This window comes from Rhinoraja longicauda, chromosome 1 (assembly GCF_053455715.1).
Source record: "Rhinoraja longicauda isolate Sanriku21f chromosome 1, sRhiLon1.1, whole genome shotgun sequence".
In the NCBI taxonomy this organism is placed as follows: Eukaryota; Metazoa; Chordata; class Chondrichthyes; order Rajiformes; family Arhynchobatidae; genus Rhinoraja; species Rhinoraja longicauda.
Window position 1 is genome coordinate 49,184,415 of NC_135953.1, and position 14,126 is coordinate 49,198,540.

A 14,126-nucleotide genomic window follows, 5' to 3' on the forward strand; every position below is an offset into this window, starting at 1 on the left:
TTATGCTGGACTCAAGCCTGCATGCACAGATGGCCTTTTTTGCCGCATTTATTCTCTGCAAATGGCCTTGAGCAGCTTTGCTTGGAACTTCCTCCCTTGTCTCTGATCAGTCCACAAAGCTAATTAGACACAGCCTTACCTCGTGTTCAAGGTCATTGTTTACCGATTCTGCTAATTTCCTTCCTCGTCCTAACATTTCTAGCAGTGAACTTGCATTTTTCTCCTGTCCTTTCCAAGCTCAGTTTATCTGTGTGGGTTTTTTTTATCTCCCCTCTAAACTGCAGATCATAAAACATCAACAAAAATGGGGATGCAGAAATTATGCTTGGCAAAGGCACAAAAGTTAATTTGGTTGTTGTGAAAACTCTCTCCATCCTCTTTCTCCTTGTCAGTTACAGTTTGTCCATTATCTGGTTGAAGAGAGGCATGTACTAGGTGGATTGACTGATCTACTGAGGTTTAAGTGAAGTAGAATTCTGGTGTTCAGATGAATCTTTCCTAACAAAGGTTTAACATCCAACTAAATTGCTGATTGATTGACGTTCAGCATCTAGAAGAGATGGTCAAGGGGAGTCCATCAAATCAAATTGATCAAGCAAATCACGGCTTGGGTTTGCATTAAGTTGCAAGGGGCCACAGTTTGAGAATAAGGGGTAGGCCATTTAGAACGGAGATGAGGAAGAACTTTTTCAGTCAGAGGGTGGTGAAGGTGTGGAATTCTCTGCCTCAGAAGGCAGTGGAGGCCAGTTCGTTGGATGCTTTCAAGAGAGAGCTGGATAGAGCTCTTAAGGATAGCGGAGTGAGGGGGTATGGGGAGAAGGCAGGAACGGGGTACTGATTGATAGTGATCAGCCATGATCGCATTGAATGGCGGTGCTGGCTCGAAGGGCTGAATGGCCTACTCCTGCACCTATTGTCTATTGTCTATTGTCTATTGTAATATGCGTGAAATGTTATTTCTTTACTAGTTTCATTTTTTGACTTAACGGAAGAAAACAAGCCGAAATTGTGCTTCTTTGCATTGATTTGAAATTGTTCAATTTGGTTCCTTCAAACATGCTTACTAATAACAAATTTGTATTTCTGTACACGTGATAGTACATCACTGAGGTTATAATCTCCTGATAGCAAACGGCTGCTTGAGCCATTTCCCAACTTTCAGTTAGGATGAAGCAGTTTCTGCATTTGCTGTCCATTTCCAAATTCTTGTACAGAGTGAATAGCTGAATGTATTTGTACTTACAACCGTAGGTTTGATCACAGCATCTTGAAAATCGCTATTAACTTGGCATGCTGTGCACAAACAGGATGGAAATCAAAAATTTCTCCAAAATGTAACTCTTCATGAAATTCAGTATCTTGTGTTGTAAGAATGATTCAAAACCAGAATGCATTGGGTTATTTCTGTGGTTAATGTGCAATGCCTGTCGCGTAAGTCCAGGATGAGAACTTGTCAACACTTGATCAAACTAATGTTATTACTGAAATTTCTACTTTCCATTACTTCAAATTAGTTACTCGGTATGTCTGCATGTCAGTCATTGCTATGCATCTGTTGTAATTCAAGATATCAATGTATGTTTTCACCAGTCTGAATTGTACACCAATGATGACTGATCTTTCCTTTCTCTTTCTTATAGGGTTTGGGTGTTAACAGAAACTTCAGTGGCTTTGAAGCAAATGCACCAGTGACCTATGGTGGAAATGAAGATGTATGGGAATAATATTAACATTTAGAACTTTAAATCAATGTCCACTAAGGGTTATACAAGCTTTTCATTGTTCACTTGTTTTGTAGGGAGTTAATTTCTAAACTTGTATTTGCAAATTTGTTTTCATATTTAAGTTGTATCACAGTGGTCGAATATTACAATGTTGATCTATTTATTTTGGTTATCTGTATGTGGGGGAGGGGGGAGGAATAAGGTTACAATTGCTTAAGTAAATTGTAAAGCTAAATGTCTGGAGTCCTTATTTTCTTGTGAAGTCTCTGGAGAGCAATATTTATTAGAAGTTGTAGCTATTGATAATGCAGTATTAAGGGACATGGATCAGAGATGTAATGTATAACTAATTAAAACCCTAAATAGTTTTTACAGATCACCTTGAGCATTCAAAGTGCAAATTCAGACTTTAAAGCAGCTGAACCAGTTCTGCAAGGTGTGTAACATGCCTGACATGGACAATCTTTTGAATTGGAGGCTGCACTGGTGGTCTAATATCACTTTTGGGTACAGATTTCTGCTGAATTGACTAAATGTCAACCCAGGAAAGAGAGAAATCAATATTTATGGGACTGCCGTATATACTATGTATCTTTTTGCCTGATAGTTGTCTCCTCTGCAGCCACCATTAAGAACAGTTAGTTCTTACTGCTGTCAGATTTTGAATTTGTCCACCTTCAGAATCAAGTTATGTAAGAAAATAAATCAGAAGCAGAAGTATGATATTAAACTCTAGGCATGTGAATGAGCACATGTTTTTGACATTAGCTAAAATTCATGTACAGAATCATAAATGTGTATATAAATCAGAAGAAATAACACAAGCACCATTATCCAATATATATTAGATCGTGTACATTTGGAAAATTCTGCGGTACTATTTTGATCTCTTCGATACCCAACCATTTATTTAGTGTCCCCCCCAACTCTGGTACTTTGCAAAGATGTTCCATAATAATAGTACAATGCAGTTGCATCATTCAGGAGTTTGCATTCCAGCTGAAGCACCATGAGGCCTTGAAAAAGCTTTGCCTGTCCTACTAATGTAATAGGAGTATAGGCAGGTGAAAATAGCAGATTGATTATAGTTTTTTTTTAATGAATGGAAATTGGGTACGGGTTGAATAAAACTTTAAAAATGGTTTCAGCAGGTGCTTAATCTGACTTTATAAATCTTATTTGCTACATTTATTTTAATGAATAAAATAAAGGCTCTAAAATCTGGATCAAACAAGTGCTGGAGGCATTCAGTGGCTTAACCAGTGTGTGTGGTGTCAAAGGTCTTGAACCAAAAGGTTGACTCTTTACTTCCACCGATGCCATCTGACCACCTGAGTCCTTCCAGCGGTTTAGTTTTTCTGCTTAATGAAATGTAGTCTCTTGGAGCATTTTAATAGTGGTCGTATAGCACCAGAAACCTGGGTTTGATTTTGACTACGGGTGCTGTCTGTACAGAGTTTGTACGTTCTCCCTCTGACCCCACGGGTTTTCTCTGTGTGCTCTGGTTTCCTCCCACACTCAAGTTCCATAGGTTTGTAAGTTGATTGACTTTGGTAATACAATTGTCCTTAGTGCGTAGGGCAGTGCTAGTGTCATAAGGAATAGGAGTAGAATTAGGCTATTTGGCCCATCAAGTCTATTCTGCCATTCAACCATGGCTGATCTATCTCTTTCCTAACCCCATTCTCCTGCCTTCCCATAACCTGACACCAGTACTCATCAGCAATTTATCTCTCTGCCTTAAAGATATCTGCTGACTTGCCTTCCACAGCCTTCTGTGGCAAAGAATTCTACAGATTGACCGCCCTCTGACTAAAGAAATTTATCCTCATCTCTTCTTAAAAGAATGTTCTTTAATTCTGAGGCTATGACCGCTCGTCCTAAACTCCTACTCCACATCCACTTTATCCAAGGCTTTCACTATTCTGCTTTTAATTGGGTCCCGTCTCTTCCCCCCCCCTCCCCCCTCTCATTTGTCTAAACTCCTGTGGGTGATTTCAATTTTCCGTATATAGACTGGGAATCACATTCTGTTAAAGGGCTGGATGGTTTGGAGTTTGTAAAATGTGTGCAGGATAGTTTTTTGCAGCAATACGTAGAGGTACCTACCAGAGAAGGGGCAGTGTTGGACCTCCTGTTAGGAAATGAGATGGGTCAGGTGACGGAGGTATGTGTTGAGGAGCACTTTGGGTCTAGTGATCACAATGCCATTAGTTTTAATATTATGGAGAAGGTCAAATCTGGACCAAGGGTTGAGATTTTGGATTGGAGAAAGGCTAATTTTGAGGAGATGAGAAAGGATTTAAAAGGAGTGAAATGGAAATTGTTTTATGAAAAGGATATAATAGAGAAATGGAGGATATTTAAAGGTGAAATTTTGAGAGTACAGAGTCTTTATGTCCCTGTTCGGTGGAAAGGAAAGAATAATAATTTGAAAGAGCCGTGGTTTTCCAGGGAAATTGGACACTTGGTTCGGAAAAAGAGGGAGATATACAATAAATATAAGCGGCAGGGAGTAAATGAGGTTCTTGAGGAATATAAAGAATGTAAAAGGAATCTTAAAAAGGAAATTAGAAAAGCGAAAAAAAGATATGAGGCTGCTTTGGCAAGTAATGTAAAAGTAAACCCCAAGAGGTTCTACAGATATGTCAATAGCAAAAGGATAGTGAGGGATAAAATTGGTCCATTAGAGAGTCAGAGTGGACAGCTATGTGCTGAGCCGGAAGAAATGGGGGAGATATTAAACAATTTCTTTTCTTCGGTATTTACCGAGGAGAAGGATATTGAATTATGTGAGGTAAGCGAAACAAGTAGAGTAGTGATGGAAATTAGGAGGATTAAAGAAGAGGAGGTACGGACACTTTTGAAGAATATAAAAGTGGATAAGTCTCCAGGTCCTGATAGGATATTCCCTAGGACATTGAGGGAAGTTAGTGCAGAAATAGCAGGGTCTATGACGGAAATATTTCAAACGTCATTAGAAACAGGGATGGTGCCGGAAGATTGGCGCATTGCGCATGTGCCTTTGTTTAAAAAAGGTTCTAAAAGTAAACCTAGCAATTATAGACCTATTAGTTTGACGTCTGTGGTGGGAAAATTAATGGAAAAGATACTTAGGGACAATATATATAATTATTTGGATAATCAAGGCCTGATTAGAAACAGTCAACATGGATTTGTGCCTGGAAGGTCATGTTTGACTAATCTTCTTGAATTTTTTGAAGAGGTTACCAGGGAAATTGATAAGGGCAAGGCTGTGGATGTTGTCTATATGGACTTCAGTAAGGCATTTGACAAGGTTCCACATGGAAGGTTGATTAAGAAGGTTAAATCGTTGGGTATTAATAGTGAGGTTGCAAGATGGATTCAACAATGGCTGAATGAGAGATACCAGAGGGTAACGGTTGACAATTGTATGTCAGGTTGGAGGCCAGTGTCTAGTGGAGTGCCCCAAGAATCTGTGTTGGGTCCACTGTTGTTTGTCATTTACATTAATGATCTGGATGATGGTGTGGCAAATTGGATTAGTAAATATGCAGATGATACTAAGATAGGTGGAGTAGTTGATAGTGAGGTAGATTTTCAAAGTCTACAGAGAGACTTGGGCCTTTTGGAAGGGTGGGCTGAAAGATGGCAGATGGAATTTAATGCTGATAAGTGTGAGGTGCTGCATTTTGGTAGGACAAATCAAAATAGGACGTACAGGGTAAATGGTAGGGAATTGAGGAATGCAGTGGAACTGAGGGATCTGGGAATAACTGCATTGTTCCCTGAAGGTGGAATCTCATGTGGATAGGGTGGTGAAGAAGGCGTTTGGTATGCTTGCCTTTATAAATCAGAGCATCGAGTATAGAAGTTGGGATGTAATGTTGAAATTGTACAGGGCATTGGTGAGGCCGAATCTGGAGTATGGTGTGCAGTTCTGGTCGCCAAATTATAGGAAGGATGTCGACAAAATGGAGAGGGTACAGAGGAGATTTACTAGAATGTTGCCTGGGTTTCAGCACTTAGGCTACAGAGAGAGGTTGAACAGGTTGGGTCTTTATTCTTTGGAGCGTAGAAGGTTGAGGGGGGACTTGATAGAGGTTTTAAAAATTTTGAGAGGGACGGACAGAGTTGACGTGGGTAGGCTTTTCCCTTTGAGAGTGGGGAAGATTCCAACAAGGGGACATAGCTTCAGAATTGAGGGACAAAGGTTTAGGGGTAACATGAGGGGGAACTTCTTTACTCAGAGGGTTGTGGCTGTATGGAATGGGCTTCCGGTGGAAGTGGTGGAGGCTGGCTCGATTTTATTATTTAAAAGTAAATTGGATAGGTATATGGATAGGAGGGGATTGGAGGGTTATGGTCTGAGTGCAGGTAGATGAGACTAGGTCAGGGAGAATGGTCGGCGTGGACTGGTAGGGCCGGACAGGCCTGTTTCCATGCTGTAGTTATATGTTATACAGGCCCAGTGCTGACAAATGCTCATTATAGGTTAACCTACTCATTCCGGAGATAATTCTTGTAAACCTCCTCTGGACCCTCTCCACCGTCAGCACATCCTCCGATATCACAAAAAGCTGGAGTAACTCGGCCTACGATATGGTGCCCAAAATTGCTCACAATATTCCATTTACCAGCACTTTACAGAGCTGCAACATTACATTCCTGTTTTTGTATACAAGCCCTCTTGAAATAAATGCTAGCATTGAATTTGCTTTCTTTGCCACCGATTCCACTTGCAGATTAACTGTTTGGGAATCCTGCACCAACACTCCCAAGTCCCTTTGCACCTCCAATTTCTGGGTTCTCACCCCATTTAGAAAATAGTCTATTCCTTTATTCCTACTACTGGAATGCATGATTCTACACTATATTCCATCTGCCGCTTCTCTGCCCACTCTCCCAATCTATCCAAATCTTTCTGCAGAATCCCTGCTTTCTCTCTTCTACTTGCCCCTCCACCTATTTTTGTATCATCTGCAAACTTTGCCACAAAGCCTTCAACCCCCTTGTCCAAATCATTAATATACAGCGTGAAGAGCAGCAGCCCCAGCATTGACCCTTGTGGAACTCCACTTGTTACTGGCAGCCAACCAGAAAAAGTCCCCTTTATTGTAACTCTTTGTCTTCTGCCATGAATCAGTGTTGGGGTAAGCAATGCTCAGTGGGGCAAAGGACTTGTTTTTATGCTGTATCTCAAGTCTAAAGAGTAGCCACTTGTTCCTGACATTATCAATGACATATTTTCTCTCCCTCAAACATTGTACATTATCTTAGACAAGGAGCTTAGCTCCAGCAGTCATGTAAATACGTCTAGAAAGGCATCTGAAAGACTGCAGTGAGGAGTGCTGGTGCTTCAGCGTTTCCACGGTATTCGATGTGGGGAGTGAGAAGATTTACTCTCCACATGGACGAACGCAACTATGGAAACATGCCTGAAGCTTGGCATTCTGGGCAAAGTGTTTCATTGGTACACCTTACGGCACTTAAAACCAGGCAATCTTTAGCATAGATTAACACCAATATGTTGTGGGGCAGTTTATTGAACAAAAAGAAGCGGGGGGGGGGGGGGGGGGGGGCGGTTGTGGCTGGGGCAGAAGCTGGTAGATGACAGGTGGGGAAATGAGCTGCAGCTACTAGATTTTTTAAAAACGACTTGAGTAACACAGCGGGTCAGGCACCATCCCTGGAGAATATTTCGCGTTGGGAGCTTTTAGACTCTTGAGGAAGGTGGGACTAGTTGGAGAGGGGATAATGAGCAGATGGAATTGGGTGGGATGAACAAGGGGTACAAAAAGTGTATGTGACTGGGAGGAGAATACGGGAGGGTTTGGGGGAATCTGTAATTGGAAAAATCCTATTCAGTGGTCGCGATGGAACCGCCTTAACGTTGGTGAAATAAATTGCATGTCAGAAAGAGCTTTGTGCGCTCTTTATACAGGCCACCCTGCTTCTGATTTCACACCATTTTAATTCCTTCCCACTCTCACAATGACCCGTTTGTCCTCTGCCTTCCCCAAATGCTATGATGGGGCGAAACACATATTGGAAGAACAACATCTCACATTCTGATTGGGCACCTTGCAACCCAATGGTGTGAACATTGAATTTTCTAATTACAGGTCATGCACGCTCCCGGTGTTGTTCTACACACGCTTACCCATCCACCTACTTCGCTTTTCTGTTCACCAATTCCATTCCCTTACCCCCCATTCGGTTCCAGCTGTCCAACCTTACCATCACCTCCCCCCAAAATCTGGTTCCATGTGTCACCGATCAGTCTCTGTCCCCCCCCCCCCCCCCCATATTGCTACACAACACATTTTCCTCTGTCCTAATGCGCGTTCTCCCAAAATATCGACCGAGACCATTTGTCTCCACAGATGCTGCTTGACCTGCTGAATACTTCCAGTGTTCTGCTTTTTTTTGTTCCCGATTTCATCATTTGCTATCTCTTTCATCACAAGATCGCTGCGATTTTTTGCCTCGATCACTCTGACGGCGTCTCCCAAATTCATAATTTCTTCCACGTGAGCACATGACCTCCAAGCTTCCCTTCCAAGCCGCAGTAACATGTCATCTATACTTAATTCCTGCTGGGGCGAAATTCTGAAACTCCACAAAAAAACAGCGGGGATATCTTCCAAGAGACTTCCGCGATGTCAAGGGGGTGTCTAACTGTCGTCTTAAAGGTAACAATCCTAAAATACATTTAATATAAGAAAATAACTGCAGATGCTGGTATAAATCGAAGGTATTTTATTCACAAAATGCTGGAGTAACTCAGCAGGTCAGGCAGCATCTCGGGAGAGAAGGAATGGGTGACGTTTCTTCAGTCTGAGGAAGGGTCTCGACCCGAAACGTCACCCATTCCTTCTCTCCTGAGATGCTGCCTGACCCGCTGAGTTACTCCAGCATTTTGTGAATAAAATACATTTAAAAGCATTCAATCTTTTCTGTTCTTGGGTGTAGACATGCTCTGGTCTCAGAGTGTAGTAATTCAGTTGATTGTAGAGAACTGTTAAACTCCCATCATTAAATCATTTATTACTTAATTTCCCATTTTTCATCAACTAACTGATTTGGAAACATCATCTTCCTTACGCATCAGATCAAATCTATTTCTATCGAACACGCCAAGTCAAAATCGCCAAGTCAAAATCTGCAATGCATCAGGAAGCGAAATATGGAAGAGATACTGTTTAAATAAACGAGAACTGACAGTTTGATAGTTTGACTCTTTGGTTTTATGGAATGTATCCAACCAGTTCCCTGGAGGTCCGAGAAGAATGAATCCATCGAGTGACCAATGCCCCCATCAAACTTTCATTATTGGTCATACTCATTTATTTCCCTGACTTCCTCACTTTTCTACACTCAGCCTGCTTGAGTAGCGTCTGAAAGAGTTCTGCTGTTGGTGCTTTCCCAGGAATCCTATTTCGTGTTGCTACTTGCGAAGATGCACGGTTTGCTTTTCCCGCATGGATATCAAAGGTACTGTACTTATTCCTTATGGAAACGCAATTTATTTTTCTCGCCTGGTAACTGACACCCTTTTGAACTCTAAACTCTGTTTTGTACTTTATATGCACCCGATTTTCGACAAACCCTAAGAAAATCCTTGTTTCTCAGGTCAGTAGTTTTGCATTGGTGTTGTCTAATGATAGTGCAGATTAGTAACGCACATTTTCCCCGTGACATTTGTTTGGAGTGCAGTGATTGAATTGCTTTCGGGCTGAATACAATGCCATCGGTTTTCGTTTAACGTTGCACTGATGTTGATTTCAATGCACTGGCGTGCTTTATTCATCAAAAAATAGCTCGGGATGTGGATCCAAATCCTAGATTTTTTTGTTATGCCTCGAATGCACTGAACTAGACTGCTGGTCCATTTTAGAGGATAGGGAATGATCAACAATATTGTTATGGATCTATAATTGCATGGAGGCCAGATTTTGTATCGGAAAGAGCATCCTCTAAGATTTTACTTTCTGAAGATTCCACACCAGATAGTTTTCTTGATACTGCTCGGCATTCCAGCATATTTTACTTTTTCTGTACAATACTAAGCCAATGTACTGCACCCCAGGTGGAACAGCGAAGCTTTATCCTATATTTCCATAGTTAATATCTACCGGACAATGCTTAAAGAAATGTTTACAGGTCTATTATGCCTTTCATGACTCCAAAGCGCCCCAAAGCCAAAGGATGTTTTTTTTGAAGCACAATTGCTTTAGAATGAATGGAGCAGTCAGAAAGCTCCCATAAACAGGAATGTGATGATGATGATCAAAATAATCTGTTTTAGTAATGTTGTCAAGAGGGACAAATATTGGCTGTGCCAGTGTAAATAATTATTCTGCTCTAGTCAGAAACAATGAGCCATGAGGCTACTCGGCCGCGGGGACTTCCATCCCCTTGCGGGGACTGTGCGGGTCGGTCGGGGACGAGCTGTCTGTCCGTGGGCGTGGGGAAGAGAGTGGAAGTTTTGTTGCCTCCATCACAGTGAGGGGGTGTTTGGAGTCACTGTGATGGACGTTTGTGTTGGGGTTATGTGTCTTGTGTTCTTTTTTGTATGACTGCTATGTAGTTTCGTTCGGTACCTTGGTGCCGAATGACAAATAAAGCTCTGTTATACTGTTATACTGTTATACGGCCCATCAAATCCATGCCAGCTCCCAGCAGAGCTATCCCATCAGTTCCATTCCCCCTCTTGTTTCTCTGTATCCATGCAACTTATTCTCTCATAGCTTCATCAATTCTGCTTTTAATTATTTTGTGATTCATCTGCACTAAGGGGCAATTTACAGTCATTGAGTAGCTGATCAGCAGATCCTTGGGATTTGGGATGAAATCAGAGCATTGCAGGGAAATTTCTGATTAATATGAATGGTTCTCAACTGAAAATAAGTTTAGTCCCCCAACATCGGGAACATTTTTCCTACATCTGGCCTGTCCAATCCTTTAAGAATTTGATATGTTTCTATAAGATCCACTCTCATCCTAAATTCCAGTGAATACAAGCCCAGTCAACCCATTCTTTCATCATATGTCAGTCCCACCATCCCAGGAATTAACCTGGTGAACCTACGCTGCACTCTCTCAATAGCAATAATGTCTTTCCCCAAAATTAGGAGACCAAAATTGCAGATAATACTCCACGTGCAGTTCTCGCCAGGGCCCTGTACAACTGCAGTAGGACCTCCTTGCTCCTAAACTCGCAATGAAGGCCGACATGCCATCAGCTTTCTTCACTGCCTGCTGTACCAGCATGCTTACTTTCAGTGCCTGATGTACAAGGACACCCAGGTCTTGTTGCACCTTCCCTTTTCCTAATCTGACACCATTCAGATGATAATCTGCCTTCCTGTTCTTGCCACCAAAGTGAATAACCTCACACTTATCCACATTATACGGCATCTGCCATGCATCTGCCCACTCACCCAGCCTATCCAAATCATCTGCATCCTCATAGCAAACTCATCACAGCTCATACTGCCACACAGCTTTGCGTCATCCGCAAACTTGGAGATGTTAAATTAAATTCCATCGTCTAAATCATTAATATATATTGTAAATAACTGGGGTCCCAGCACCGAGCCTTGCGGCACCTCACTAGTCACTGCTGCCAATCTGAAAAGGACCTGTTAATTCCTACTCTTTGCTTCCTGTCTGCCAACCAGTTCTCTATCCATGTCAATACCCTACCCCCAATACCATGTGCTCTAATTTTGCACACTAATCTCTTGTGCCTAATTTTGCACACTAATCTGTGTGTGCCAGGCCTGTAGTATTTTGTATATTTGAGGGATAAAATGCTGCAAGCAATCCAATGTGTTCATGCAATAATGAAATCTGCAAACAGGAACACCTGTTTGGTGAGACCATTTCAAATGGGAGCGTTGCAAACACCCAGTGATGGACGATTGTCCATTTGAAGCCATGGATAGATTATGGAAGTAGCGAGAGTTAAGGTCTAGAATTCTAGATGATGAAAATAGCTATTAGAAGTCAAAAGGTTCTCATTAATTAATTAGCACATACACATGGCACTCAGGACAGTTGAGAAGAAGAGGAGATAGAGCACAAGCTGCATCAGCCTGGCTTTGAGCATGGATGTTATCAATGGTGCAGACTCCTCAGGACACATTGGGCTTTGCTATAACAGTGCACAACCTGTCCTCTCTCCCAATTCTGATGAAGGTTTTTGGAACTGAGGTATAAATTCTGCATCTTCACTGATGTGCCGAGTATCCTTATCAAAATCTCACTAAGTGCAGTTTTAGATGATGATTTTCCATACTTCTGGATAAATTCTGGAGTGAATTTCTCTAAAACATATTAATATATTTTATTAGATTAAAGGCAATGTTCAAATAAGGAAGCTTAGAGATTTTATAATTATCCCTGCCCATGCATCAAACGCTGCTCGTGAATGAAGCCTGAAACCACATTTTCAAACCACATGTGTTCAACCACACCCTAATCCATCACGTGTTGATATTTCAATAGTTTAAATATGACATGGATGATTTTGTGTGTCAGTGTGTATTATAATCGTACATAGAAAAACTGTTTTGAACAATCTCTGTAACTTTGTGGTCTTTGGTACCCTGATCAGCAATATTTAATGTCATCTGACATTATATTTCATGGTAAGTAACCTGACGCATTTTTATTGAGGTGAAATCTCTAACAAAAGAGATTGTTCCAGTATTAACTGTAAATAACACAGCACGTTCCAGTCCTGGAACCGAATATCTGAGTTACTCTGAGCATTGCAACCCCTTAAACGTACAGCATAAGGCAATATAAATATAATTATGTTCATGCTTGCTGTTCTGAAGTTTAATATAAATGGTCTGCATTATGTTACTTGCCTTTGCAAATATATAGAACAAAAGAAAATGTTTCAATGTTTAAAATGTTATTCCTGCAGTTATTTATATGTATTTCTTTTATCATTGGCAGATGCTGTTTTAATGAAATAAATTTTATTTCTAAACTTATTTGCCGATATCTTCCCGTACAGCAAAGGTTGTATTCCTTTTTTGCGAAGTTAGATCTGTGTTAGTGGCAAATGAGACCAGGTGTCCTAAATGAATGCCCAAAGACTACATTTCCAGTCAAATAGCATTCAGCATTTAAAACTTCTTTCTCCTTCCTTTTCATTGAACCAGCTTGGTGATTAATTATAACACCTTAGTTAAATTTATTGCACTCTGATACGTACTCCAATCCTGTAAGTCCTGTTCTACTTACAGTACTGGAGTAAGAAGGTTGTGGATTCAAGTCCCATTCCAGAAATTTGAACTCAAAATCTTGGTTGATACTGAGTGAATGCAGCACTGTCAGAGGTGTTACTTTTCAGATGCTAAGTTCAGTTCAGTCTCCTCATGCTATCTCTAGTGGAGAGAAGAATTCTCACTGCGGCATTTCTAAGAATAAGGGAATTCTCCATAAAACTGTCAAAATGTAACCCTCAATTAAACCAAAATATGCAACAGTTGTCTGTCACTGTTTGTTGATCACTGCGGCACAGAGTTTGCCTAACAATCTTCTACAATATTGTAAAGAATAGTTCATTGGAATTAATTAGAAGTACAATTGAAGAGTGTTCTATGCAATCTAAGTCCTTTTTTGCCATTGTCTCATCTGATATTTCAGTGCAGTAGGTCACATTCACTGTCAAAAGGAAGTAATAGTGTATGGTCTAGTGTATGGTTAACATTTAAGGTACACATCCAAGAACTGGAACAGTTACCCATTTATTTCTGGTACAAAAACCCCAAAGGAAATGTGATCCAGCCATGGTTAACAAGAAAAAGTAAGGACAATAATATATACACAGAGGAGTCAGATGAAGTCATCAGAATTTGAGGATAGGAAGCAGTTGAGAACTCTGCAAATACGGACCAAGAGATAGATGAGACGTAACTTGCAAACAATCCAATAGTGGATGTCAAGATTTCTACAAGTAAATAACAAAACAGATTAGTTTGGACAAATATAGGTCCCTTACAATGAGAACTGGGACTATTTATAATGGGAAATAATGAAATGACAGAGCAAGTCAGTAAATATTTTGTATACAGCAAAGTGGGCCTTACCTTTTTGAGAATTTAGATCTGCGACTGCGGCCAATGAGACCTAATACCATAAATGAATGCCCAAAAGATTACATTTTCAAATAAAACCCTGCATTTAAAGCTTGGGCAGCTTACACCCCAGTGTTATGAACATTGATTTCTCCAACTTAAAGTAACCCTTGCTTACCCCCTCTCTCCATCCCTCCCCTTCCCAGTTCTCCAACCAGTCTGACTGTCTCTGAGTACATTTTATCTGTGTTTGCTTTGTTGTTACCTTCTCCCAGCTAACAGTGATCTATTCTACATTGTCTTTGATCTCCATCCCCTT

The 14,126-nt window shown here is 40.8% G+C and overlaps 2 protein-coding genes across 5 annotated transcripts in view; both read left to right on the forward strand.

Annotated features, from left to right (window-relative positions):
• Nucleotides 1-1,935, forward strand: part of ddx4 (DEAD (Asp-Glu-Ala-Asp) box polypeptide 4) — a 74,074-nt gene extending 72,139 nt beyond the window's left edge. For all 3 annotated transcript variants that reach the window (XM_078396949.1, XM_078396955.1, XM_078396941.1), the window contains exon 19: nucleotides 1,641-1,935. In XM_078396949.1, coding sequence (XP_078253075.1) covers nucleotides 1,641-1,724 — 84 coding nt within the window. In that variant the 3' untranslated portion in view covers nucleotides 1,725-1,935. The remainder of the gene's footprint in view (nucleotides 1-1,640) is intronic.
• Nucleotides 1,936-8,294: 6,359 nt separating this feature from the next.
• The window catches only part of LOC144592438 (interleukin-6 receptor subunit beta-like), a 76,948-nt gene continuing 71,116 nt past the window's right edge, over nucleotides 8,295-14,126 (forward strand). The window contains exon 1 of one of the 2 annotated variants that reach the window (XM_078397036.1): nucleotides 8,295-8,401. The gene's annotated coding sequence lies outside the window, so the exon portion shown is untranslated. Of the gene's footprint in view, nucleotides 8,402-9,107; nucleotides 9,204-14,126 lie in introns of those variants that run through there. The other variant, XM_078397031.1, reaches the window with a different exon arrangement.